We start from the raw sequence: 25,982 nt of genomic DNA, 5'->3' as shown, positions 1-25,982 counted from the left end.
ACCAATAACAATACTACAGGGCAAAGGTTTTTAGCCTGGGGCCCAGGATGCCTGTGAATGGACATAGGCACAATTTTGTACACGAGCATTTTTAGGGTAGAGCTCATAATTCTAGAATTTAGATCTATGACTTCCCACCCAAAAGTCACAAACCCCACTGCTCTAATCTAAACCTGTTATTTCACAGATACACCTCTCTCCAAGAGGTGCTTTAATACATAGGTTGCTTTATATCAGGGGATGGCAAACTTTCTATAAAAGGGCAGATAATAAACATTTTAAGCTTTGTGACATTTTACCACCAACCTTTTAAAAATGTAAAAACCATTCTTAGCTTGAGGCCGTACAGAAATAGGTACTGGGCCATAGTTAACTGCTCCCTGCTCCATATCCCTAAAAATATTTTTAAATCTAGATCTGTCAACAAGCAAGGCACCCAGCTCTTTGTTTTTCTACCACCCTATGAGTAGTACTAGCCATTAGGCAGAGCCACTTAATGCTTAACATTTGGGAATCTGCAATGAAAATTATCAAGTGTTTTAAATTTGTGAGGTATTTATGGGAAGGGTAGGAACCATGGTACAGATATTTAACGTAAGCTCTTTTCAAGCCATAAAAGAATGTTAAAGAAAATTTAAAAAGCAATAGAAACTGATAAATGAGCCAGGCGTGGTGGCTCGAACCTGTAGTCCCAGCTACTGAAGAGGCTGAGGCGGGAGGATCGCTTGAGCTTAGGAGTTCAGTTTGAGGCTGCAATAGTTACAGTAGTGGCTGCTGCACGTCAGACTGCGCAACAGAGCGAGACTTCACCTCTCAACTGCTCATCTCTTAACAACAACAACAAAAATACCCTGATAAACAAGAGAATCGAGCAATTATCCTGCCACATCAATATGAACTGCATGCATTTCAGTATAACCTGATAGTTATGGAAAAAGCTCTCTATATAGAATAATTCCAGGTAATAAACGATAGCAGCACACCATTTACAGCTCCTAATGAGATCACAGATCTAGGCAGTGATCATCCGTAACTGCAAAAACCATTACATAAAAGGCAAATAGGGAATTTTAGAATGACAGATCAAGCGGACAACATGTAAACTCATTGATTACTTAAGACAACCAGATATGTGGCTCTGATGTGATCCGATAGGAAGCAGAGAACACCATCTATGAAGTATTCTTGTCCCTACTCTTGTTAATTAGACTCATATTTGATCAAGCCTCCAGATCTATGTAGAATCAGTCAACATTGAGTCAGGACACAAAACCACACTTGAAACTTTAAAGAACTGTTAATTAGTAAAAACTACTAAAAGGAATAAAAAAGAGTATAAAAGTAGCAACTGTAGAAAGCAACTACTACCCTAACACAGGACAGGGAAGAGAGAAGGAACTTGGTCACTTAGAAGAGGACACCATCCTCTCCCCAAGACAGTCACTCTTCAGAAAATGGTGAAGAAACCTGCTGGAGGCTAAAGGCCTCAACTGACCTGGACTCCTGCCACTAGGTGGCAGGAAAACCTGCCAGGGACACTGGGCCTCAGCTGACCACGGGAAGCAGTGCGTAGTGGGGAGAAGCTTGCAGGAGGGTGTGGGCTGCTGCGGAACCACAAGAGCCACACAGAGAACACTTCCAGGCTCTACCCCGTGCCAGTCCACCGACCACTATGGAAAACAGCACACCAGGAAGCGAAGTCCCTTCCTCCTGCTCTAGCTTTCCGCTGTCTCAACAGTGCCATGTATTGACAACACAGTCTGTTGATAATGGAACCAGGTAAGTGTTGCACTTGGCTTCTGCTACTCAGATCCCACAGTCCTCACTGAGATCAGGGAGCTCATCTCAACAGCACATTCGTGCCTGCCCTCGGGAGAGCAGCCACAGAGATTTCAAGGATGGGGGTGCTCCCCTCGCTAACATGCTTCTCAATGTCTTAATTAAGTGGTGTGTTGCGGACCTCGTCAGAGACTGTAGTTTGGGAGACTGGGATGCACAGGTTGCACATGATAAATCCACTCCAACATTCCCATCTTCCTAAGCCTAATCCTTCTTCCACCTCTGGCATCTCAACTTCATTAAACATAGGCCACCATGGAGTCCAAGTTTCAGTCAACCAACCAAGTAAGCTGTTAAGAGCCTTAATGGGCTAATCCTTTAAATCCAGAATCTCTGTTAAGTGCACCCATACCAATGAATTCCAGCTCAATCTAGCGTTATAACTGGCACTCTGCTCATTTATAGGAAATGTAGAAAGGCAATACAGTGTGGAAAAACTCTACAAGCCAAGTGACCAGGTTTCCTCAATAACTAGAATGGTTAAAAAAGAAGAAATGGGGGAATTAAGGGAGACTTAGAAAACTAAAAGCAATGGGTCATCCTTATCTGGATTCTTTTTCAAAAAAAACAACTGTAAAGCACCATGAGAAATAAGAAATGTTAACATCAACAGGATATTTGATACTACAGAAATGTTGCGTAGGTGTGATAATGGCATTTTGGGTGGTGAGTCTTTATCCATTGGTGTAATATTTATGGATGAAATAGGTCTGGGATTAGCTTTACAATAATCCAGGAAACGGAGAGGGTGTCACAGGTAAAATAAGAGTGGCCACAAACTGATAATTGTTGAAGCTGGGTTAGGGGCTCAAGGGCATTTATTATACTATGACTATTTTATTTGAAAAATTTCATCATAAAACAGTCTTCAAAAAATAAAATCCCACCCCCAGCAATGAAAAAAAAAGGACAGCACAACTCACCTCAACATTAAGAATTTTCTGCCGCTTTGAGGGGGAGCCTGAAGTGAGGCTCTGTGCATCCACAGTCACCTTGCGAGGGCGACAGGGTAAAAAGGAACTTTCGAGTCAAATTCGAGGGAGCATTTCCCATTTTCCTCCGCTAGCCTTAAATCTAGGGAGAAGTGGAAGCAAAGCCTCATGGTTAAGAACATGCTGGAGCCAAAACACCTGCGCTGCAATCCTGGCTCCTTCATTACTAGCTGTGACCCCAAGAAAGCTATTTCACCTCTCAGAACCTATTTTCCTGTCTTTAAGGGATTTTCAGGCTTAAACGAGACATTTGTTACCTGTTTAGAACAGTGCCTGGCCTAAGCTTAAAAACTATTAATACATAAACAATTTTTTAAGATTCCAGTGAGTGATTGAACACTCTTGCTAGGCTGGAGCTAAAGTTTAAAAAACAGAAGAGGATGTCAGGGCAGAACAAAGGAATATAATGGAAGCTTGCAACCTGCTCTTCACCCCCATTACCATGGTGTCACTGGGGTTGGGAGTCCCTGACTTCCAGGTTTAATTCAGATTCTGATTAAAGGCATAAATCTGAACTGTAAAAATCAGAGAAATTCAGGAATAAAGCCACGATAGTCTCAGCATGTTAAAACCAAAGACAAGCCCAAGAGGACTCCGGTCGGTGCCCAAACCCCATTAAAAAAGGATGCTTAAGTGCAACCCACATGACCTTTAAAAGGCAGGAAGTGGTGAGTAAACTGAACCACAGACCAAGAGTGCAGGCAGTCCAAGCACCTGAGGTTCGAATTCCTAAGTAGATGAGCTGTAGGATTCTGCAGTTGCCAAAGGTTATCTCTGGTAAAGTTAATTAATTATGGTTCAATTCATAGTCACCAGGGAGAACTGAAGAATTCTACAGAAACCATTAAAATCCAGGTGTTGTAACTGAGAACATAATGGAAGGGCAAATTAAAAGTAGCCAGGAGTAATGTAGGGCAGATTAACAGTGAGCAAACTCTGGAATGGTTAGAGACTTATTGTCAAGAGACAAGTCAAACAGAATGAAAATATTCTTAGAGAAGGTTAGCAAGTGGCCATAGAAATCATATCGATGGTGAGGTAGTTATATAAGAAATGAAGATGAAATATAAAAAGTGGTCCTTATACTGATTACAAAAGTATGAAAAGGTGTACATATGCCCAGGTGTGGTGGCTTATGCTTGCAATCCTAGCACTTTGGGAGGTTGAGGCGGGAGGATCACTTGAGGTTAGGGGTTAGTTTGACACCAAGCCTGAGCAACAGCGAGACCCCATCTCCACAAAAAATAGAAAAAATTAGCTGGGTGTGGTGGCTCAAGCCTGCAGTTCCAGTTAGTTACTCAGGAGGCTTAGGCAGGAGGATCCCTGGAGTCCAGGAGTTTGAGGCTGCAGTGAGCTACGATGACGCCACTGCACTCTAGCCTGGGCAACAAAGTGAGACCATGTCTCCAACAACAAAAAAGCATTTAGTATTTTAGTTTATGGGTCTTTTCTCCACTTCAGTAGCCATTTCCCCTCATTTAACAGTATCCAAAAATTTAGAAATATGGTAATCCTTTTGGGGTAAGAATGCAATTTTAGGGATTTCCTACATACTTAAACTAGCCCTGTGATTGTTTTCCAGCTCCCTACGAGGGAGTACATTGTGTAGTACATTAGAATTACCTGTGGAACTTAAAGAACAAGCCCTCTGTTCAGGTCACACCCCATACCAATTAAACCAGAATGTCTGGGGGTGGGAATCAGGCATCAGTATTTTTTTTTTAAAGATCCCTAAATTATTCCAAAATGCAGTTTAAGAACCATGGATGTAATGTTGTAGAGTTGCCTCACTTTTTTTCCCCAAACAATTTTTTTGAAATGTGTCAAGAGTACATGGGCAACACAAATGCATGAACAGGAAAAAAAAAAAATCACATGTACAGTAATTTTTAAAAAGTGAAGGTTAATCTTGGGAGACATCAGTTCCCTTCTCCCTCCCCCAACAGACTTCTATATGCGATAACAACTTCAGCTGCAGTATTTTTTAGAGAATGATACATTATCTGAACTCCGAAGTTAAAAAGGAAGAGACACAAAGTCTCTGTCCTTAGGCAGTGATTCAAATTTCCATATGCTAACAGTCAAAACAATCAATAGTTTATTTTTGTACATCTTGCCTCCCCCCAAAAAAATATAAAATTGAAATTTGAGTTCTCTGGAATAAAAGGTAAAAAGAGATGGCACGGAAAATTATTACTAGGAACTATGCCATAGCAAGGTAAGAAAAGGTAAAAAAAAATATACTAAGATTTTAACTTGGTATATTTAACCGTCAAAAATTGCTATCCGGTCTCTAGAAAAATAAAAATTTGTCATAGAAGACCGTGTTTCCTAAAATGTCAGTGAAAACATAGAGTGTCACACACTAAATATCTGCAATAAATTTAAGTCATTCCTGCCGTTATATCTGCTGCCATTGTTGGTGAGAAAGTGACTACCTCCTATGTAGTTAACCCAACTTCTCACCTGATACTAAAGCTATCTGCTCTAATCACAAATAAGACAGGCTGTGAATGCTGTTTCCCTCATACTTACTTACTATTTTCCATCATATTCAAAGAAAAAGGATCTTATCTTTACAGAGGTTTCTTGCTGCATTCTTTGACTGAACCTTTGAACAATTCAGTTGAGGGATTGAAAAGACTGTTTTAAAGCTGACAACTTAAGTTCCATCTTCTGTGTTACTACATTCAATTACTATTTAGAATTCCAGTTCCCACTTGGGCTGCAATTCCAAAACGCTTGAACTACCTTAATGATTACTTTCATGTATATCCTAAATCCCTGATGTGGACACAATTCCTCTTATTTTAGATAATACAAATATGATTATTTAAAGCAATTATTTCTTATTCAATATATCTTTCATATAATATTCTTTATTTCAAGGCCGAGAAGCAATTCATAATTTACTTGCATTCTGCATGCCCCATTAATATCTACTTATTGTAGACGGTGATGAAAAACCACTACAAATCTGGTCTCAGAACTAATTATCAATACTATAATACCTGTTCGTAAGATTCTCTTTCTGGCCAGGCGGGGTGGCTCATGCCTATAATCCTACCACTCTGGGAGGCCAAGGTGGGAGGATCCCTTGAGCTCAGGAGTTTGAGACCAGCCTGAGCAAGAGCAAGACCCCATCTCTACAAAAAGTAGAAAAATTAGCCAGGCGTGGTGGTGAGCAACCGTAGTCCCAGCTACTCAGGAGGCTGAGGCAGGAGGATCACTTGAGCTCAGGTGTTTGAGGTTGCAGGGAGCTGATGCCACTGTACTCTAGCCTGGGCAACAGAGCGAGACTCTGTCTTATTAAAAAAAAAAGTCTCGGCCGGGCACGGTGGCTCACGCCTGTAATCCTAGCTCTCTGGGAGGCCGAGGCGGGCAGAGTGTTTGAGCTCAGGAGTTCGAAACCAGCCTGAGCAAGAGCGAGACCCCGTCTCTACTAAAACTAGAAAGAAATTAATTGGACAACTAAAAATATATAGAAAAAAATTAGCCGGGCATGGTGGCACATGCCTGTAGTCCCAGCTACTCGGGAGGCTGAGGCAGGAGGATTGCTTGAGCCCAGCAGTTTGAGGTTGCTGTGAGCTAGGCTGACGCCACGGCACTCTAGCCCGGGCAACACAGTGAGACTCTGTCTCAAAAAAAAAAAAAAAAAAAAAGTCTCATTCCTTTGTTCTCCTCCTGATCTCTGATTATTCCTATTAATTTATTTCTAATCCTTACATACAGATTCTGACCAACTCTGCATTCCTTTTTTAGTCACCACACCCATGGTCTGACCTCTCTCAATTCTGACCCCACACTCCCAACCTCCTGACATCTCCACCTATTCTACCCCAAACCAATTTCACATTCTAATAGAGGGAGATACAAAAGTAAAATGTTTAGTGTGCCAAATAAAGAGTAATTACTACAGAGGAGTCTTTTCTAACAAATGGTTCTGGGCAAGTAGATATCCACATGCAGAATGAAGTTGGACCCCTAACTCACACACACAAAAATTAACTCAAAATGGATTAAAGACCTAAATGAAAGAGCTAAAACTATAAAACTTGGAAGAAAATAAGCATACATCTTTGTGAGCTTGGGTTAGGCAATGGTTTCTTAGATACAACATTCACAGGACAAGCAACTAAAGCAAAAATAGATAAATTGGACTTCATCAAAATTGAATTCTTTTTTTAAAAAAACAGCGTCTTGTTGTCACCCAGGCTGGAGTGCAGTGGCACAATCATAGCTCACTGTAATCTCGAACTCCTGGCTTCAAGCGATCCTCCCACCTCTGCCTCACTACAGCTTTGAACTCCTGGGCTCAAGCAATCCTCCTGCCTCAGCCTCCCAAGTAGCTGGGACTACACATGCACGCCACTATACCTGGCTAATTTTTAAAAATGAAAAACTTTTTATAGACAGGGTCTTGTTCTATTGCCCAGGCTGGTCTGGAACTCCTGTTCTCAAGCCATCCTTCTGTCTCACAGCCTCACTAGTAGGTGGAATTACAGGCAAAAGTCATGATGCCCTGCTCAAAATTGACAATTTTGTGCTTCAAAAGACACTACTAAGAAAAGGAAAAAAACGGAGAAAATATTTACAATTCACATCTGGTAAGGGACTAATATACAGAAGAACTCACGATTTAATACTAAAACACAATTTAAAACTTGACAAAAGATTTGCATAGACATTTTTCCAAAGATATACAAATGACCACTAAGCACGCAAAAAAAAATGCAAACCAAAGCCACAATAAGATGCTACTTCACACCCACTAGGAAAACTATAATCAAAGAGTTTGAAACAAGTCAGAGAAACTGGAATCCTCAGTCATTGCCGGTGGGAATAATATGTGGTGAAGACACTTTCAAAGTCTGGCAGTTCCTCACATGTTACCGTTATGGCCCAGCAATTTCATCCCTGGGTACATAGCCAGAGAACTGAAACCATGTGGACACAAAACCTGTACATCAAAGTTCACAGCAACATTATTCATAACGACAAACTGAAAAAACCCAAATGTCCAACTGATGCATGTATAAATTAAATACAGCACATCTGACTTTTTTTTTTTTGCTAGCTCCCTCCCTCCCTGACAACTACTGTTTAGCAGTAAAAAGGAATCAAGTATTGATACAGGCCACAACATGGACGAGCCTCAAATACATGCTAAGGAAAAAAAGCCAGCCACAGAAGACCCTGTTTAAATGAAATTTCCAGAGTAATATAGAGAGATAAAAAATAGAATGCTGGTGGCTTATAGCTGGGGGATGTGGGGGGGAATCAAAAAGATGACTAAAAGGTACAGGATTTCTTTTTGAGGTGATGAAAATGTTCAGGAATCAAGAGGGGTGATGGCCACATAATTTTGGAGACATACTAAAAACTACTTACACTGTATACTCTAAAAAGGTGACTTTTATTAAAAAAAAAAGTTTAAAAAAACTATGGCAGAAATTAAATGAGGGAAGATAGGGAGTGTACGTTTCTATATGTGTATGTTCTACTATAAATAGTTCTATAAAAGAAAACACCTTCAATCAAGCACAAAGAATATTCAAATAGCAAATTGTGAACATTAAACATTTAAATTCCATTACCAAAAGTGACTTGAAGTATACTTTCACTAGTTTAGAAATCAAGTGACTATAATCCAAACTAAATCCTTAAATTTAAAATTATTGCTCTTTTGGGAAATGTGTAAGTTTCTCAAGGGACAAAGCCCCAAATCTTGTCTACAGAATAAAAATCTTAGATTGCCTTGCCATAGTTTAAGGTAATAAAATTTAATATAGCAACTTAAAAAAAAGTATATTTCAATACTTTTTTAAAGATGAAGAATGTTTATCACAGCTTTGCAGCCACTTTTCCCCCAACATTCCAAGTGCCCTGCACACATTTCTCAAACACAAGTACATTCCTGAGTTGAGAGCATCATCATCTTCCCACAGTAAAAGAGCATGACATCAACTCATCATGTACAAAGATAAAAGGTTTAATAAAAACCATTAAACTCCAAAATCCATATATTTACTTTTTATTGAATTTGTTAATGTTACAGAGTTCTTGCACTGCCAAACCATGCCTGAGAATTCAAAGAAAGAAATGGTACAATGGACAGCCTCATCCACCCATCATACAGTATATTAAAACTTGATTCATGTACATTTTGATATTTTCACAATCTTTTAAAAAGTTATAACAAGAGTTGGAATTTAAATCTGCTGCAGGTCTTCAGATTTCTAGTACAGTATGCCATTAAATAACGCCTCCATATTCACCTCAGTTCATTCCTCGATAACATAACCCCAACAAAATTTTGCTGGAAAAAAGGCATACTTTTCAGGGAAAACATGTGGCTCAAGGTCCAAGAGATTATTTACTAAGGTTTTTGGTTCCCAAATGAAGTCTTCAGTTTAACCAAGAATCCCGTTTCTCTTGTTTAATAATCCACCCTCCCATTGGCTGGCTCAGTTACTTCCACCCAAACACATCAGAAGGCAGGCATCCTGCCCACCACCTCGAATAATGCCAACATTATTGCAAAAATGTGGCTGGCAGGTCCTGTCAGGAGATACTGTAATCTCCTAGAAGTCAATTCCTGCGCTGACACGTTCATCAAGATGGGACTGCTACAGGAAAACAGCCCCACATCAGGACAGTTTTACTCGCCCATTTGCTTCACTCTTGCCAGTAGCAAGTCTGCACCTCCTGCATGTGGCAAAGGGATTTATTATAGAGAAACCCAGACTGCACCAGGTGGTCACGTACCACTCTGAAGTATTTCTGTTGAACCAACAGAGAACTAAGAAACTGCCAGACTAACTCATTAGGTAGAAAGAAACTTTTCTATGTAATCCTGGGTAGCTTCAAGTCCCTTTTTAAGACTAAAAACTACTAGACAGTTAAACTGTAATTATTAAAAATGAAGTGCTACATCACCTGTCTTTTACCCTGACTCCAAATGAACAACACAAAGACACATCAAAAGGTTGATAAGAGAGCTAGCTGGGACAATCTCTGCATATACAGAACTTCCAATACCTTAAATTTGGGCACAAGTATATATGGAATTCTTAAAAGATCACGCATGATCCCTTTAACTTGCATGGGTTTTAGCTGAGGTTTTCGCTTACATTGCTTTGAATTTGTAAGGACAGGTCAGTGAATCCCTTAGCCTGAGCAGAAACCACACTCTTTCCACTGCAGTTTACCACACATCTTAGACCTGATTAGAGGAGGCTTTAGCAGCACCTGAAGTAGAGCCTCTGGCATCCACTGCCCTTTACATCAAAGGCTATTTGGTTCTACTCTCGGGATTGGCAAATTCACAAGACATTTCACAATTCTAATGCATACTTCAGGTTACTTACTTAACCAAGCAATATGCTCTGTCAAAGAACTTATTTCAAGTCAAAGCAAAAAAGGCCTTAATGTGGAACAAAGAAAAAGCACTATCCAAATAAAAAATTACTAAGAGAAACAAGATTATTCTCTCTCCCACCCCCTTTCCCACTTGGAGGACCCAAGTTTGGTTGAATTTAATTTGTGGTTACCTCAGAACACAACTGAAAGTTTAAATTACAAATCACAGCCCTACACAGATGATCTGAACACATCAGTTCTTTTGAGATAAGCATGTTCCAGGAAGTCTAATATAGCCACAGCCTACTAGCGAGTATTCCTTAAGGGTGGGGCACAGGACAGATCAATTAAGGTCACTTAAATCTTCATCTTTTACAGCAGATCAGAACCCAGATGGCTGACTTTCTGCAGGATTTCTGATAGGAATCCGGTAGAGCTGGTTTCAAGGTTCATGTCGACATTTAATAGCTGTAACCTTCTTATCCAGAAGTTGTGATCCACATGAGTCCACAATGAGTGCAGCAAATCTGAGGTAGTCAACCCTTACGAAGGCTCAGTATCTGAACACAAAAAGATTTTGAAATGACCACTGGCTGCAGGTTTTGGTTTTTTGTATTTGCAGAGTAATTATGAAAGAACACTGTGGAATCTAGTTCACACATTTATGTAACAATGAAAATTCCTCTAAATCCAATATACATAAAGAGCAGCTGTGACACTTCAAACTTCCATAGTGCAATAGGGCCAGTCACTTAAATCAAGTGGTCTGCATCGGTTGCTGTAGATCCAGCAGAGATCAGATGATGAATGGCTGTTCATGGTGGTTAGCTGTGGTCTAGATACCTTAGAAGGGTTAGCAAAGACCATTCCTTAATTGTACTGTGTGTGGCTGCTTTTCTGATTTTCAAGCACAGCATACTGGTTGTCTAGCTGAAGTTTAAGTGCCTGGTTTTTTGAAACCTCATCCCTACCTCTATTTTTGTGTCTTACTACTTCAAAGCTCTTCTCCATTTCTTTATCCCTAAGGGAAAAGAAATGTAATCAGTAAATATTTCTTCTTCACTGGGGTTTCTGAAAATATTCTTCCTTGAATTAAAAAAAAAATAAAAAATAAGCCACCACTTGGAAGAATCTTGGGGAGGGACACGAGGGGAGAACTAGTATATAAAATCCTTACCAAACCATTTTTAAGGCTTCGATTGAACAGAAAACACAAAACACTGTACTGAAGTTCCATGGTCCTGCTTTCTACTGAATAGTTTTTAACTGTGACCCTATTTCAGGACCACCTTGAAGACAATTGTTCAGTTAAAAGCTGTGTAATGGCATTCTTCCTAAGATTCACTTTTTACTTTTAGCAAATAGATAATACTTCTCTTTCTTTATGCATAAGGGTAAGAATTTTCTCATTCAAGTAAGCTCTACTCATTATTCAGTAATTTCTCCTCACTTCCGTTTTATGGGAGTGCACCTGATTAGATCAGGTAAAGAAAGATGAGTGTGGTGAGTCACTCCTCTCCCAGACGCAGGTCCCTTATACATTTTGTAGGACAAAGCAGAGGAGTAAGTCCAAGTGGGGGTTTAAATTCAAGCCAGCTGTGCTCTCAAAGTGGCGAAAAGGCCGAGATTAACCCTAAAAGCCACCCCAAAAAAACATTTCCATCTGAGGTCATTTACATTTCTTCCCATTTTATTTACTTTTTAAAATTCATGTCCCTAAATAAGATGTAGATGTGCCATATGTGGTCATTTAACTCCAGGTAGCATTCATTTTAAGTACCTGCTGAAATAAGATTATTTTAATATTAGATTTATAAATGCCAACATCTTTCATCTGTTCACAATAACTGGGAATACAATGAAAAACCACTTTTACATTTCTAGTTTCCGTATTGTAAGGAGTAGCAGCCGTTACTGAAGTACTTGCAAAGAATTTTAACTAAATAAGACTTTGTCACTGCTACAAAACAACATGAACTAGGGATAGGAGAAACTTTTGCAGACAGCAGACAAAGTCTGCAGTGCTCGTTCCCCTCTCCCATTCCAGGACTTTTATTAATACCACTCCCCTCCCTCCAGGGCACATATTAAGTCCCATGCTAGTTCTCAGCTACCTGTCAGCTGCAGCCTAGGCTTTGCCAGTTAAGAGTAATCCCCCTCAGGTAGGATTTTATATCCCTTTTGCCCACACCTTGGCCAATGAATAGAGATCCCAAATAAAATGCAATCACAGTACTTACTTCCGGCTCTCTACATGCTTGGCAGTTGACTGAAGGGATGGGAACTGTGTATCGCTGTATATTTCTGGTGGTCCTTGTGGTGTTTTTCTTGTTGTGGTTAACCTGGCCCCAGGAGGCCTATACACACCACTAGTCATTGCCGGTTCTGGGGTTTCTGTAACTAATATTTTGTAACAGTTTAGACAAACTATTCAAATGCTAGGCATTTAAAATAAGCTATTCATGCATTCTCGATCATCTAGCCATTATAGAAAAAGCCAATACCTGATGTAAGAAGGGTCTCTGGGTCCGATAACAAAAGGAAAGTTTTTTCCTAAGGTAGTGTTCTAATCCCTCCTCCATGAACACTATTAATAATCTAAGCGAATGAGTACTATAAGCCTCACTATTGGAAGTGGGAAGGAACCTGCTAGCACTGAACAACAGGGCTCATCAGGGGCTGCCTTTCAGAATGTGACCACATTAGTCCTCAGTTTACTTATCAATAAATATGGATAATGATAATGACTTCTTTACCTGGCTGGTTGGTTAAATAAGATGCCATGTGTAAAGAACTTTTTTAATAAAATGCCTGTGGAGTTGAGATTTTTAAGTAGTTAAAAAAAACATTTTTTTTTTAGAGATAAAGTCTTGTTATCGCCCAGGCTGTAATGCAGTTGCATGATCATAGCTCACTGCAGCCTCAAACTCTGGGCTCAAGCTGATCCTCCTGTCTTGGTCTCCTAAGCAGCTACATAAGTACAAGTGTGTGCCACTGCACTTGACCAATTTATTTTTTGTAGAGATGGGGTCTCACTAGGTTGCCCAGGCTGGTCTCAAACTCCTGGCCTCAAGTTATCCTCCTGCCTCAGCCTTCCAAAGCTCTGGGATTACATGCATGAGCCACTGTGCTGACCTTTATTAATATTCTAAAGATGATAAAAAAATAAAAATAAATGATTAGATATCCTTATTTCACTGTCTTCCACATCATCAATGGATTTTACCACTCTTTCTCTATTTACTTAGAAAATATGGATAAAACAGGAAAAAAAATGAAGCAACTCAGCAGCCCAAAGTCTTCCCTCGTGGCTAACATTTGGGCACATAGCCCCCTTCCAGCTTTTTCCTCTTTTTTTCTGTCCTCAAAATAGATTCAAATAATGTTACATACGTGTTTTCCACTTATGGAATACGTCATTTCAAATAAACATCTAGATAAAGATTTTCCAGCTGACATATAAGACAGCCATTTCAATACTGTTTTTGTATAGTTTTTGATTATATGAGGGAAAGCTTATATGTGCATCCATTATTTACTCAGCACCCAAACCACGTACTGTGGACGTGCGTGGCAGAAACCCCTGCCTTCATGACTCTATTAGTCTAGCTACACCTTTATTTAAAATGTGTAGGATGAAATAAAATTTAAAATTTAGTTTCTTGATCACATTAGCTACGTTTTAAGTACTCAATAACCCTTTGTGGCTAGTGGTTACTGTGCCAGACAGTGCTCTTCCATCATCACAAAAAGTTCTACTAGACAGCGGTATTCCAGAGAGAGGAAACATGTAAAAACAGAGAGGAGCTATAGCAAAAATTAAAGTAGGGAAGGGTTTGTGAAGAGAGTACAAAACGGATAGGGTGTAGGCTGTTGTTTTAAATAAGTGGTAAGGTCTCAGTGATTAGGTAAAAATTGAGCAAAGACCTGAAAAGAGGAAGCAAACAGAAAAGAGTCAATGGCATATAAAACAGACTGGCAAGGGAGTGAGGACAGACAGCAGAGAAGCTAGGACTGAGACCAGGAGCAGACCAGCATTTAGAGGCAGAGAAGAAGAGATAACCAGCAAAGACTGGGAAACAATCAACAAAGGAAGAGAATGTGGTGTCCTGGAAGCCAAGAGAAGAATGTGTTTTGAGGGAGCGATCAACTGTGCCAAATGTTGCTGACGGGTCAAGTCAAATGAAGACTGAGACTTGGGAGTTGGATTTATCAATGTAGAGGGGTTACTGGGGACCACTGACAGAAAGGTTAAAAAGTTAAATAGACAAAAATATATACACATAGCAAAACACTAGAAAGGATGCAAAAATTTTAACATGTAGTAGTTATCTACGATCTCTGGATAGCAAGATTTGGGGTGATCTGTCACCCCAAATTTATTATTCTCAATAAAATAAGAGGTATATACTATTTTAAAGTTATGGCTTCTCAAACTTTTTTTTTCATTATTGCCTTCTAAGGAGCCCTTTGAGACATCTTTTCCCTAAATGCCCCCTACCCCATGAAATTTTAAAACCACATATATACATCTGTTTGTGTACTTTGCTCCTTTGGTGGGCCACAAACTACTGTTGAGATTTAAGATTTCTTTACCCCCAAAGAACCACCAACTTTCACCCTTGAGAAGGATAACATCAGCCCTGCTGAGAATTCATGCTTCAAGATGTAGGAACAAAATAGGGAATGGGAAAAAAAAGATAAGCACAAGTGAAACACAAGGGGTCCAATATTCCTTACTCAGCTGTCAAAAATATTTTAACGTAATAAAAGCTTTAAGGAACTGCCTCTCCTGTGAAAACTTTTGGAGTTAAATCCATTACTAAATATCCTGAATGAAGCTTACCTTGGATTCTAGTAAATGAAAGTCTTTTCCTTACCTATTTCCCCACTAGCCAGGAGTTAATATTTATGGAGGAAAACTGGAATAAATGCTTAAATATTTAAATAGTTTATTAACTAGTTACTTAATTGTCTAGTCTACCTATAAATTTATCCTATAAATTTTAGTGCCATATAGAACAAAAGTATGTCTTTTAACTTCCAGATTCCTTTTATTTAGGATTTGAAAGTCTTTGTAGTTGAAAGATGACCACACATAAAATTATACATGAATTAGACATCCTTCTGAAACTAAAATAGTAAGATTACCAATTATTGGAGCAGGAGGTGCTTGTACCGGAGCTGTTTTATTCCAGGGACCTGAAGACTTTTCTATACCACCACCTCCTCCTCCACCTTCTTCCCAGTTATCACCTGGATCTTCTCTCTTTTCATTATCTTCTTCTTCCTTTTCACTATAGGACAAGCAAACAAGTTAATTCAATGAAAGATCCACCAAGAAAGCTGTCAGTCCAAATCCTTAGTTCTGTCAATGCTCATCTGTGTGACCCAACAGAAGTTACTTAACTTCTTGGAAGCCTAAATGCCTCACTTCCTGGGGAAAAAACGGGGGTGGGGGTGGAGAAATAGAGAATTTTACCTATCTTATACACTGGGACTTATACTTGACTTTATGTGAAAAAAGGATTTCTTTGCTTAAAAAGGTACAGAAAATCACTAAGTCTGATAGTTTCTCCTTCCTTTTTTGCAAACCACCTCATACACTCAAAAATTTAGAAATATTTAAAATACTGGCATGCCTGTGTGACAACCTGCATGATTATTTATAGCAGCCCCAAGTAAAAGCAGGACCTTGCTACTGGATAGGGAAGGAAGAGAGGCTGATGTACCCTGAAATGCAGAGAAAAGAGTGACCTGAAGGATCAAAAGCACAATTACAAGATGTATTTTGGAGCTAAGTGTATAAATAGGCATTTATGGTAAGCATATTTTTAGTGAGCAAATAAGTGGTTTCTGAAAAGTTGTGTAATTTTATTTGCAAATCCTTTAGCACATGTAACAAAATGCTCTCAGAATTAGAATTCACAATTCAACAGAAAACAAGTCTGTGTCCAGTGTTTACATAAGTGATATAGATTTCATTAGTGCAGTCTCTACTGTCTGGCACAGAGAATACATAGAACTAGCCCCTAACATCAAACATGTTATTTGTCACTTATTTAAAAAAAAAATTAGAAAATACAAGAATTCACTTTGGCTTACCAGTTATTATAAATGCAAAAGATATACACTGGTAACACACCATCTTAAGACTGCTTATAGTGTGTATTCAACACCAATTTTTATTTTTTTATTCTTAAATTTACTTGAGTCAAATCTATTTCTCCAAGGTATCTTTGATATTTCTCTGTTTGCTGAATTACTTATTACAGTTTTATGTAAACTTTTAAGTCCTAAATTACCAAGTACATTTATCTTTTCTCTCTACTGCTGGCTTGACAGCAGGGATTTTCAGTACAGTAACTGCTAAATCAAATGTCCTTTTTATAACTCTTTGACCTCGCAGATACACCTAGCAAAGATTACCAAACTTTCCCAGAAATATTTTTCATGACAATGGCGGTTTTTCCTAGGTCTTCAGCTTCTAAATCTCCTTCACCTTTCTACCTTTTCCCCTCCCTATTTAAAAACATGGCTGGTCCCCAAATCTCTGTTCCTGGTCTTCCACTCCTTTAGACATTTTCTCCTTTTCTGACCCACAATCATGGCCATAAAAATGTACAGATGACCCCACATGACTCTAAACTGTGTGACCTTGGGAATATCACAGCCTCTCTTGGCTTCTGCAAAAGTACATTTAAGGATGCCTTACTTCCATTTCTATTAAAAAAAAAAAAAACAAAAAAAAAACAACACACACATCCTGACTTAAAGTTCTTGACCAGTTTGACGGTCTTCTTTAAAGATACTTCAAAAAATTTTCAAAAATAATGGCACCATCATACAAATTACCCACCAACCAGAGGTGATTCCAGAATTTACAGGCTAGGGTGGCAACTAGAAAGACGAAAGCGTAACAGATTTATCTTCTACCTGCATTCATAGCAAGGTTTTACTTAAGACTGTATCTGAGGCCGGGCGCGGTGGCTCACGCCTGTAATCCTAGCTCTCTGGGAGGCCGAGGCGGGCGGATTGTTTGAGTTCAGGAGTTCGAAACCAGCCTGAGCAAGAGCGAGACCCCCGTCTCTACTAAAAATAGAAAGAAATTAATTGGACAACTAAAAATATACAGAAAAATTAGCCGGGCATGGTGGCGCATGCCTGTAGTCCCAGCTACTCGGGAGCCTGAGGCAGAAGGATCTCTTGAGCCCAGGAGTTTGAGGTTGCTGTGAGCTAGGCTGATGCCACAGCACTCACTCTAACCTGGGCAAAAGAGTGAGACTCTGTCTCCAAAAAAAAGACTGTATCTGAGAGAAAAAAAGGCTGGAGAAGATACGGCCAAGCCATCCTCAGTGTTCCTTTTGACTAACAACATAACAGAATTCTATGCAGCCATTTAAAATGATGTTAAGCCTATGATGATATGGAAGTAATATTCATGTCATAAACAACTTACTAAAACAATACCTATATACCTAATATGAAGACATCTATAACAATTTTTTTTAACGTTCTAAGGAATAGCTTTGGGTGCTAGAATGCATGACTTTATTTCTTTCATGCAGCAAGCAGTTAGGAGCAGATTCTAAAGCCAGACTGCCTGGTTCAAATCCAGGCTCTGCCATTTACTAGCCAGGAGACTTTGAGTACGGCACCTAGCTTGTCTATGCCTCAGTTTCTTCTTATGTAAAATGGAGCTAACAGCCTCATTTTATGAAGATTAAATGATATAACATTAGAACAATGCCTGGCACATAGTAAGCACTGTGCTTGCTACTACACGCTTTTTAATATTCATCTGAATTTTTGTACAAGCAGCAATATCGCACTTCATAATAGGAAAAAAAAGTTTTTACTTGAAAAAAACAAAAATGAAAACATGTTTTTTTAAATGGATTTTAAAAAATTGATACCAATCAGTATGACCTGGTTTTCTAAAGGTAGCTTAAGTGGGATGAATGATCAAGTAAGAATATGAAGGTCATAATTTATCCAGGAGTCTAACAGTGGTATCCAAACATCAGAATTGTCCCAAAAGGATTAAAAAAAAACCCATTTCTGAAGTGCCAGTGTACTTACATTATAATGGGATTTGCTTGGTTCAAGGGTAAAAATATGAGTGCTAGTCACTAGCTACAACTGACTAGTTAGTTAGTAATGTCTCAGCAACCCAATCCATGCCTAAGAGGTAAAGCCTCCACAAGGACTGAAGTACATTCATGCTGCTTACATACTCTTTTATACTCCCAAGCAGTAATAACTTTCAGTTGGTCATTTACATTTTTAAACAGTTGTTAACTCACCCATGTACTAAATCACAATTGTTCACACACATACTAGATTCTAAAATATATTTTCCCCATAATTACTTTAATATTTGGTGACTAATATCTAAACTCCAAAATTATTATTTTGCAATAAACAATCTTCAACTGAAAAGCAAAAAGCCTTTAACACTGATTACCCCTAAATTGAAGAGATTATATAGATAATTCTTATACATATCTTTATGCTTTCAAATTTTTTCAAATGTTCTAAAACCAAGCATATTATTTTTCTAATTCACAAAATAATTTTAAAGAAAACTCCAATGTGGTCTGATAGAATACTGGCGGCATCTGAAGCAAAAGAAGTTTCCTTTACTGTCCAGTGTCTTTCTACTGCCTCCTTGCTCTCAGGGAAAAAAACAAATGAATAAAATAACCACAAATTTAAAAATATATTTAGTTTATAAACTATTACTAAAAACCAAGCACAATCCATTTAATTAGATGGACAATATATCTATAATAAAAGGTGCAAGGAAACAAGTTAATATTTTGGTTCAGATTCTGAAATATTACCTATCGTAACACTGGAAACCGTCAAGACTGTTGATCCAACAAATGAAGGAACTAAGGCCCATAGATGCTTAGAGGCTTGCCTAAAAATGCCACAGCACTAAACGCAGGGTAGAAATGATTTACATATTCTATTACTTTTTCATATTTACATATTCCAGAAAGTGTCAACTCTCCAAATGCCAAATCCAGAACAAGAAACATGCTGCGGTGACTTCCACAGAAGACAGGCTAAAATTCAGTGTTTGACCTACATATAACATATAGCTTCTCAACAGCTAAATTTTCTCCTTTAAACACTATAATCCGACTGGTAAATTCATCAAAATTCAAGTAGGGAAGTGTACATTTTAAAATATGTGTAAGTCCATAAGATACTATTGATGGGGCAGAGAGAATAATGATGTTAGAAAAGGAACATTTACTGAATACTAAGCCAGGCAGCATAGTACACTTTACACAGTTAAACCTCACAAGTAACACTAAGGAGGGAGGGAACCCACTGCATATGAGACTGATAGGCATTTAAGTACCTTCCCCAGGGCTACGAAGTAGGAGTGCCAAGACAGTGGGACTCCAGAGCCCATCTTCTTTCACATTGCCTCTTATTTCACTGTATCCTCTTGACAGCTACCTTAGAAATTTTCTTTATTTTGAAGTCTGAGAAATTCATTTTCTTTAGCAAAGTTGATCAGGATCACATATTCCGCAACAGATTATTTATAAGGAACCGAACATTCTTATTTCCTTACCTCAAGGGACATGAGAATTTATGCATCCTAACTCCCCTTCCCCAACACTAGAGGGAAGCAGCTAAAACAAAAACTGGACTTGATTGCATGGAACTGCAGGTGAATATGAAAAAAAAAATTTAAAGAAAAATAAAATTCAGACTTGACTGAGCTGCTGGAATGCTGGGCATCTCCATAGGTCCGTCCCTGTCATACCAACCACTGTTACAACAGTAAAATGGAGAGGTAAAAATGGCCTGATGAGCTATGCCTGGTGGCTTAAAATGTACTGCACTTCATCCTAAGAATCTTTCCTGACCCCTTCATGGTACACTGTCTCTCCACTGTGCCCCAGAATACCCTACACATCTCTTTGAAATTATCTACTGATGTCTATTACAGCATGGGTTGTTTTTACAACCCGAAAATCTAGCGCACAATATCTGACAGTCATCACACAAATATCTCCTACAATGAATCCAGCGTGGATTGAGGAGTAATTTCTTTTCAAAATACAACTTAACCAGCTCTACCGAGTTAAGTTTAAATAGGTTTAAAGGTCTAGATTTCTCAAGAAGCTTCCAAGAAAAACCACTGGGCTCCGAGAACTCAATTCTTTACTGAAATATAACAGATGCTCAATATTGTATAACCTCAAAAATTAAATGAAATCTAACTTTCTTCCAAAAATCCACTTTAAAGATGGGAGAGGGCTTCATATCCTATCATCAACCAATTTTCTAAGCTCCAAGTGTCAGGCTCCTTTGTCACCACCTCAGCTTCCCTGTCAAGAACCTGTCTATAATGATATGACCCTGAATAAGATCCATTAATTTAGACACAAAATTGGGCACATTAAGTACTCTTGGTACTTAAATCTTGAGCTGGTTGATAAACATGAGATAGGACCTTAACATGGTATGTTTGCTGCTACGGAAATCCGCCCCCCTTTCAAACGTACACTTATCTTCGATAAAGGCCCAACATGCTAACCTACTACAAGTACTAGTGTCAAGAACTTTAAAACTGTATGCAAAACCTGCAGCTAATGTTCAGTATATGGATAAAGATAAAGCAGATATGACAAAGATTGGTGGACCTGAGTGAAGAGCATAGGGAAGAAGTAATGTTTTTTCAATGTTAGCAGGTCAGTGGAAAACCTCTAGGATGGCCACTGACGAGCAACGACTAGATGCTAAGAATAATGAAAAAACACAATATAAAAACTGGTTTACTTCAAGTCAAGAAGAATGTGAATGCTCATACTAGCTGAGATTTACTTAAGCCCCTGGCAAGGGTAAAGTATTTAACTTATTTAAGAAACCTTTCACCATCTCAGGAGTAGCCAAAATAGATAAAGACTAAAATAACCCTAAATATGAATATAGGATTTATAGTCAACAACAAAAAAAACCCCACATAGATTCTGCTTAAACATTCGCCATAATTTAACAAAATCAATTTCTAACATTCAGTAAACTTGAAACCTTTTCTCTTCAGACAGTATTACTCCTACCCAGTAAATTCAACATGGCGAAACACCATTCTTCCTGTCACTCGAGTTTGTAAGAACACCAGTCAGTCGGGAAAGAAAAGGCAGACCAAGAAAAGCCTTATCTTTACAGCAGAACAGGAGCCACACACACAGGTAGTCCCACAACCCCAAATGTAAGAACCTCACATTCCCTCCTCTCCCATTTTACAGGTCAAGACCCGGAAGAAAGGAAATGGGGATATTTTCTAAATTACAGCTTTTCAAAAACATTTAAAACACAAAGGAAGCCAACAAGTGGCTGGGGATCAAACTCCAGTCAAATCACTTCTACTGAACACTACTACAAAGGAATCAAGAATGGAGAAGCCACAGTTCCTAAAAAGTTTCCCACTATCAGTCAGGAGGTTTCACTTTGGTTAAGCTCCCAAAATGATATGCAAACACCTAGGACATTAATGCCTAGCTGTAGTAGGTATTCAACAAATGTCAAAAACAGCAGCCCTGTTCTCAACAATGTAAGAAGCAGAGTGGATAAAAAAGAAAAAAAATGCTATCCCTGGTTTTTGAAGAAGTTCTAAGGCCATAAACACTGTCATCCAAAGAGATCAAAAGACAGCTTTCAGTTAAGGAAACTATTTAGTCCACAGTGCCACGAAGTCACTGGCATTGCATACAAAATGCAAACTTTAAAACTGGAAGCAGTTTATCAAGATCCTTTATTTCTTTAAACTGGGAGTAAAGGATTTTTAATCTTTAACCAGAACCATACATTCATCTATTTTTTTCCTACTTTACTAAAGCTTCAAAATATGGCATTTATTTAACAACAATCTAAAGTTCAATACCACACACTGGACTTGACAAAGTATGTTCTTAATTCCAAATCCTCTAAACCAACCAATCCAATTTTTTAAAATTACTATGTTTTCTTGAACTTTAAAGATAACACGCTTAGATTGTATGGTTCCACTATTATCAAGTTCTAAAGGAAAAAATTAACCTGTGGTGTTAGGATAGTGGTTATCTTTGGGGATGAAGGCAGTGACTAGGTGTTAGAAATACTGGTACTTGTTCTATACCAGTCACGTTCATTTTCTTGACCTGGGTGCTGATTACAGGTGTACACTGTGTGAACACGTAAAATCTCTATTTCTCTGTAAGTATGCTATACTTCAATTACAAAAATATATATTAATTTGCTTATTGGAGAGAATCTGAAAACATCCACATTATCTTTGAGACAAAAAGAAAAACTAAGTTCAGTCACCAAAACTAAAAGAATTTTGAAGTGACAAAATCTATTTTAGCTGGCTCAAATGAAAAGGCCCTAACTATAACTGAAGTAGGCAAGCTCTCACAGGATTTTAGAGCTAGCAGCTAATTTGATGAGCAAATAGAAGGACTGCCTTCCTGGAGTGAGAAAGAATAGACATAATCCATTAGAGTCCTAATAAGCATATCTAAAGCACAAGGCTACTGTGATGCTGCTCTGGGACTCAAGGGCTGAAAAAAAAAGCAAACTTGTATCCAATACCTAGCCTAAAGGTTATCTAAACACATTTGTAACTAGACCATACCTTATTTGCATTGCCTGAACTCTGAGGCCACTGTAATCAACCTCTTTTTGCTCAAATTCTTTCCATTCATCTTCATCCTGTAAAACAAATACCATTTGATCAATTAAAACTATTTGTAAACATACAACTAAACAAATAACAGACTATGAAAAGGGGATCAACTGGCTAAACTAAGTATGGACTCATTTTCTAGCTGAAGCCTTTGCTTGATCCCGAGGAGACTAGACTGGATGGAGGACAAACGTGCTGAGTAGTCCAACATTGTTACTTCCGCCGGGTTCCTGCAGGAGAGCTGTTACTTTAAAGCAACTTAGGAAAAGCCGAATGAAAAAGTCAACAGTAATTCCACAACTACATTTCTACCTCAATACTGCCACGAGACTTTTACGGGCTTAGAAACCAAGTCATGACAACAGAGTGCCACAAATGCGACTGTTAGGAGAAAATGCAGCTCAAACTACCGGGCTTAAGCCAGCACACCAAATTACTCAAGAGTAGACGTCACTCGGTAAATGCTGTGCCGGGCACTGCAGCCCCAAACCAAGTGCCCCTTGAGGGTGCTGCCGCCTCAGTCGCGGCTAAAGCCAGCGCCGCGGGATGTGAGGGCGGGTCGGGGACGGGTGTCAGGGGGGTCCCGGTGCCGGCAAGCCCGGCCCGACGAGGGAAGCCGACGTCACGTGGCTGGTCCCCGCGCCCGCTCGCCGCTGGCCGGCCCCCGCGGCCCCTCCCGGACGCCTCCCCAGGCAGGCGGGGGCGGGCACATTAGTGAGGGCGCGCGGCCGGGCCCCGAGTGCCGGCCTGCCGGCCCCTCACCTTCGTCACAGCCTTGGTAGCGGCCCCTGGGCCGGCGGCCCCCGCGCTCGCGGTCCCGCCATCTCCCGGCCGGGGCCCCGCGCCTGCCCCGCTGCCCGCCGCACCCGCGGCTCCGCTGCTCCCGCCGGCGCTGCCCGCTGCGCTCGCGGCGCTCGCTGCCCGGCTGCTCCTCTCCTTCTTCTTTTTCTTGTCCCTCTTGGCGAAGAAGTTGTCCAGGCTCCGCTCCTCCGTCTCGGCCATTGCCGCGGCCTCCTCGGCCCGGATGGGTGGGGCCGGCAGCGTGCGAGGCCCTCGGGTCTCCGAGCTCTGGGTCGAGGCCGGCTCTGCGCTCACGCTGCCGGGCGCGGCGACGCCTCAGCCCCGCGGGGTCGCCGAGGCGCGTGCGGCTCCCCCCGCGTGCTGGCGAGCGGTGGTACGGTCCGCCCGGGGTATCGCGCGCCGCTGCGGCCGCCCGAGCCCGCCCGCGATGCCGCTGCTGCCGCGACGGCGGTGCAGGGTCCCGGTCGCCCCACAGCCAGACAGGAAGGGGAACGCGCGGGCCAGAAGCTCCAGCGAGAGTGCTTGTCTAGCGGCGGCGCGTGCAGGAGGAAGACGCGCGCGCGCAGGCCCGGAGAGGAGGGGAGAGGGGGTGGGGAGAGGGGGTGGGGAGGGGAGGGAGGGGGAGGAGGAGGAGGGAGGGCGGGCCACCAGAAGAGAGAGGCAGCGCCCGCGCCTGCGTACTTTGCTCCGCCCGCCGCTGTGGGAGCGCGGAGGGGCGGGCGGCGGGAGGAAATGGAGGCGGAGCTGGCAAAAGAACCAATCAGCTGCCATGACGGAGCGCTTAGGTGACAATCTGTGCCTCAGACAGGGCGGGGCCCCGGCGTGGGGGCGGTGAGAGGAGGGTATATGCAAATAAGTGACGTGCCTGAAGACTCCGGTTCCCGATTGGCCGAGGGTTTAGCCTTGAGGGCGGGCATTTAGAGGGCCGGTTGGTGACTTGGCCAAAGCAGTCCAGTCGGAGGGGCGGTTGGGTGCTGTCTGGGCGCATGCGTACGGTACACTTGTGATTGCTCGCCCGGAGCGATCTATGGCCTCTTGCTCTTTTGAACTTTAGTGAAACGGAAAGACACTGTGTTAAGCCATCTATGTTAAAGATTATCCCTCCCCCTTTGCTCGCCTCTGTATTTCCACCCTCTGTGGTCTGGCAACCATTACTTTTCATCTTTACGGGATGATTAGTATGAAAGTGAGAGAAGCAGTGAGCTTGAAGTTTAAGTCCCGTTTACTAAAAGATCTTTAATAAGCCAGTAGGAAGGTAGAACTCCGCTCTCTACTAGATATGTCTATCAAGGTCAAGTTAAATAAATCTGACCTTCTAGCCCCTCATCTGTGAAGTGGACAAGCTAGCTCTTGCAAATATGGGGGAAAGAGAGTACCTGTCAGCTGCAGCCCAGCACAGTGCTCAGCACGCATTGGATGCGAGATAAATGATTTTTAAAATACATTTAAGGAGTGCCCCCTACCCTGACTTGAGTCTGGATGAGGACTACAGTTTATCCTTAGTTTCTATCCCTGATAAAGGAGGGGAATGGTGTATCACGGGGTGGAGACCAAAATGCCCTTGCTAAACCTGGCTTTACTATTTAAGTACCCTTGGGGCCTTGAGAATGAAATGAATTCATGTGTATGCAAAAGGTGGTCTAGTGTAAGATTTTTAAATTTCCATTTCCTCCTTCTAAAAGCAGGGGAGAGAGCTATCACAAAACTGAGGAAATGACTCAGATATATGTTGGTAGTCTTGTGGGGCAGATTGAACCCAGCCAGTAAATGAAGTGACTTCTTTGTCTTTTCCTTTACAATTTCCCTGTGAAAGATTGTCATTTCCTACCCACCACATACTGTTAAAGAACTAAGTTGTGAATATGTCCCAGAAGTAAAGGACCTAGCCTTGGCCAACAACATATATTATTCCCCAAACATAAACTGCCCCCAGCCACCCAGAAGAGTCCTAGGTAACTTCCTTCTGTGACACCACATATCTTCCTGTGATGTAGGCCAAGCACCAGCCCAGCACCACCAGCACCACCCGCACCACCCCTTAACATCTCTAATCAAATTTTTCTTTCTTTCTTTTCTTTCTTTTCTTCTTTCTTTCTCCCTCCCTTCCTCTCTCTCTCCCCCCTCTTTCTTTCTTTCTTCATCTATGAAGCAGTTATTTAGCTATATTTAAGGCAATGTGCCTTATTCAAAGTTAAGTAATTTGTGATTCCTGCCTTCAATTCCCTTATAATCTAGAAGAGAAGATCTAGATATAAATAACTGAAATGCCTCAATACATCATTGTCTTCAAG

General features: G+C 40.6%; 1 protein-coding gene across 4 annotated transcripts; it reads right to left on the bottom strand.

The window, feature by feature from the left end:
• Nucleotides 1-8,849: 8,849 nt before the first annotated feature.
• CDV3 (CDV3 homolog (mouse)) lies at nucleotides 8,850-24,251 on the bottom strand. 4 transcript variants are annotated; one of them, XM_012664022.1, is made up of 5 exons: nucleotides 23,653-24,251; nucleotides 22,840-22,916; nucleotides 15,345-15,490; nucleotides 12,434-12,593; nucleotides 8,850-11,214 (listed from the first exon to the last, which is right to left on the bottom strand). In XM_012664022.1, the coding sequence occupies exons 1-5, from the start codon at nucleotides 23,890-23,892 to the stop codon at nucleotides 11,064-11,066; spliced, it is 774 nt and encodes a 257-aa protein (XP_012519476.1). In that variant the 5' UTR covers nucleotides 23,893-24,251; the 3' UTR covers nucleotides 8,850-11,063. The 4 variants fall into 4 exon arrangements, with proteins under 4 accessions (XP_012519476.1, XP_012519502.1, XP_012519486.1 ...); XM_012664048.1 differs by having other exon boundaries at nucleotides 8,850-10,753; XM_012664032.1 differs by lacking the exon at nucleotides 8,850-11,214 and adding an exon at nucleotides 11,862-11,976.
• Nucleotides 24,252-25,982: the final 1,731 nt, after the last annotated feature.

The sequence above is a fragment of the Propithecus coquereli genome, unplaced genomic scaffold, assembly GCF_000956105.1.
Source record: "Propithecus coquereli isolate 6110/MARCELLA unplaced genomic scaffold, Pcoq_1.0 Scaffold12, whole genome shotgun sequence".
NCBI classification, from domain to species: Eukaryota; Metazoa; Chordata; class Mammalia; order Primates; family Indriidae; genus Propithecus; species Propithecus coquereli.
The sequence above is the reverse complement of the archived record's forward strand: the minus strand, read 5'-3'. Positions and strand labels throughout refer to the sequence as shown.

Coding starts and splice junctions, on each gene's coding strand:
- CDV3 (XM_012664022.1), bottom strand. CDS start 23,892: ATGGCCGAGACGGAGGAGCGGAGCCTGGACAACTTCTTCGCCAAGAGG. Junction 22,917..23,652: donor CTACCAAGGCTGTGACGAAG/GTGAGGGGCCGG, acceptor TTTGTTTTACAG/GATGAAGATGAATGGAAAGA. Junction 11,215..12,433: donor AAGCATGTAGAGAGCCGGAA/GTAAGTACTGTG, acceptor CTTTTCCCTTAG/GGATAAAGAAATGGAGAAGA.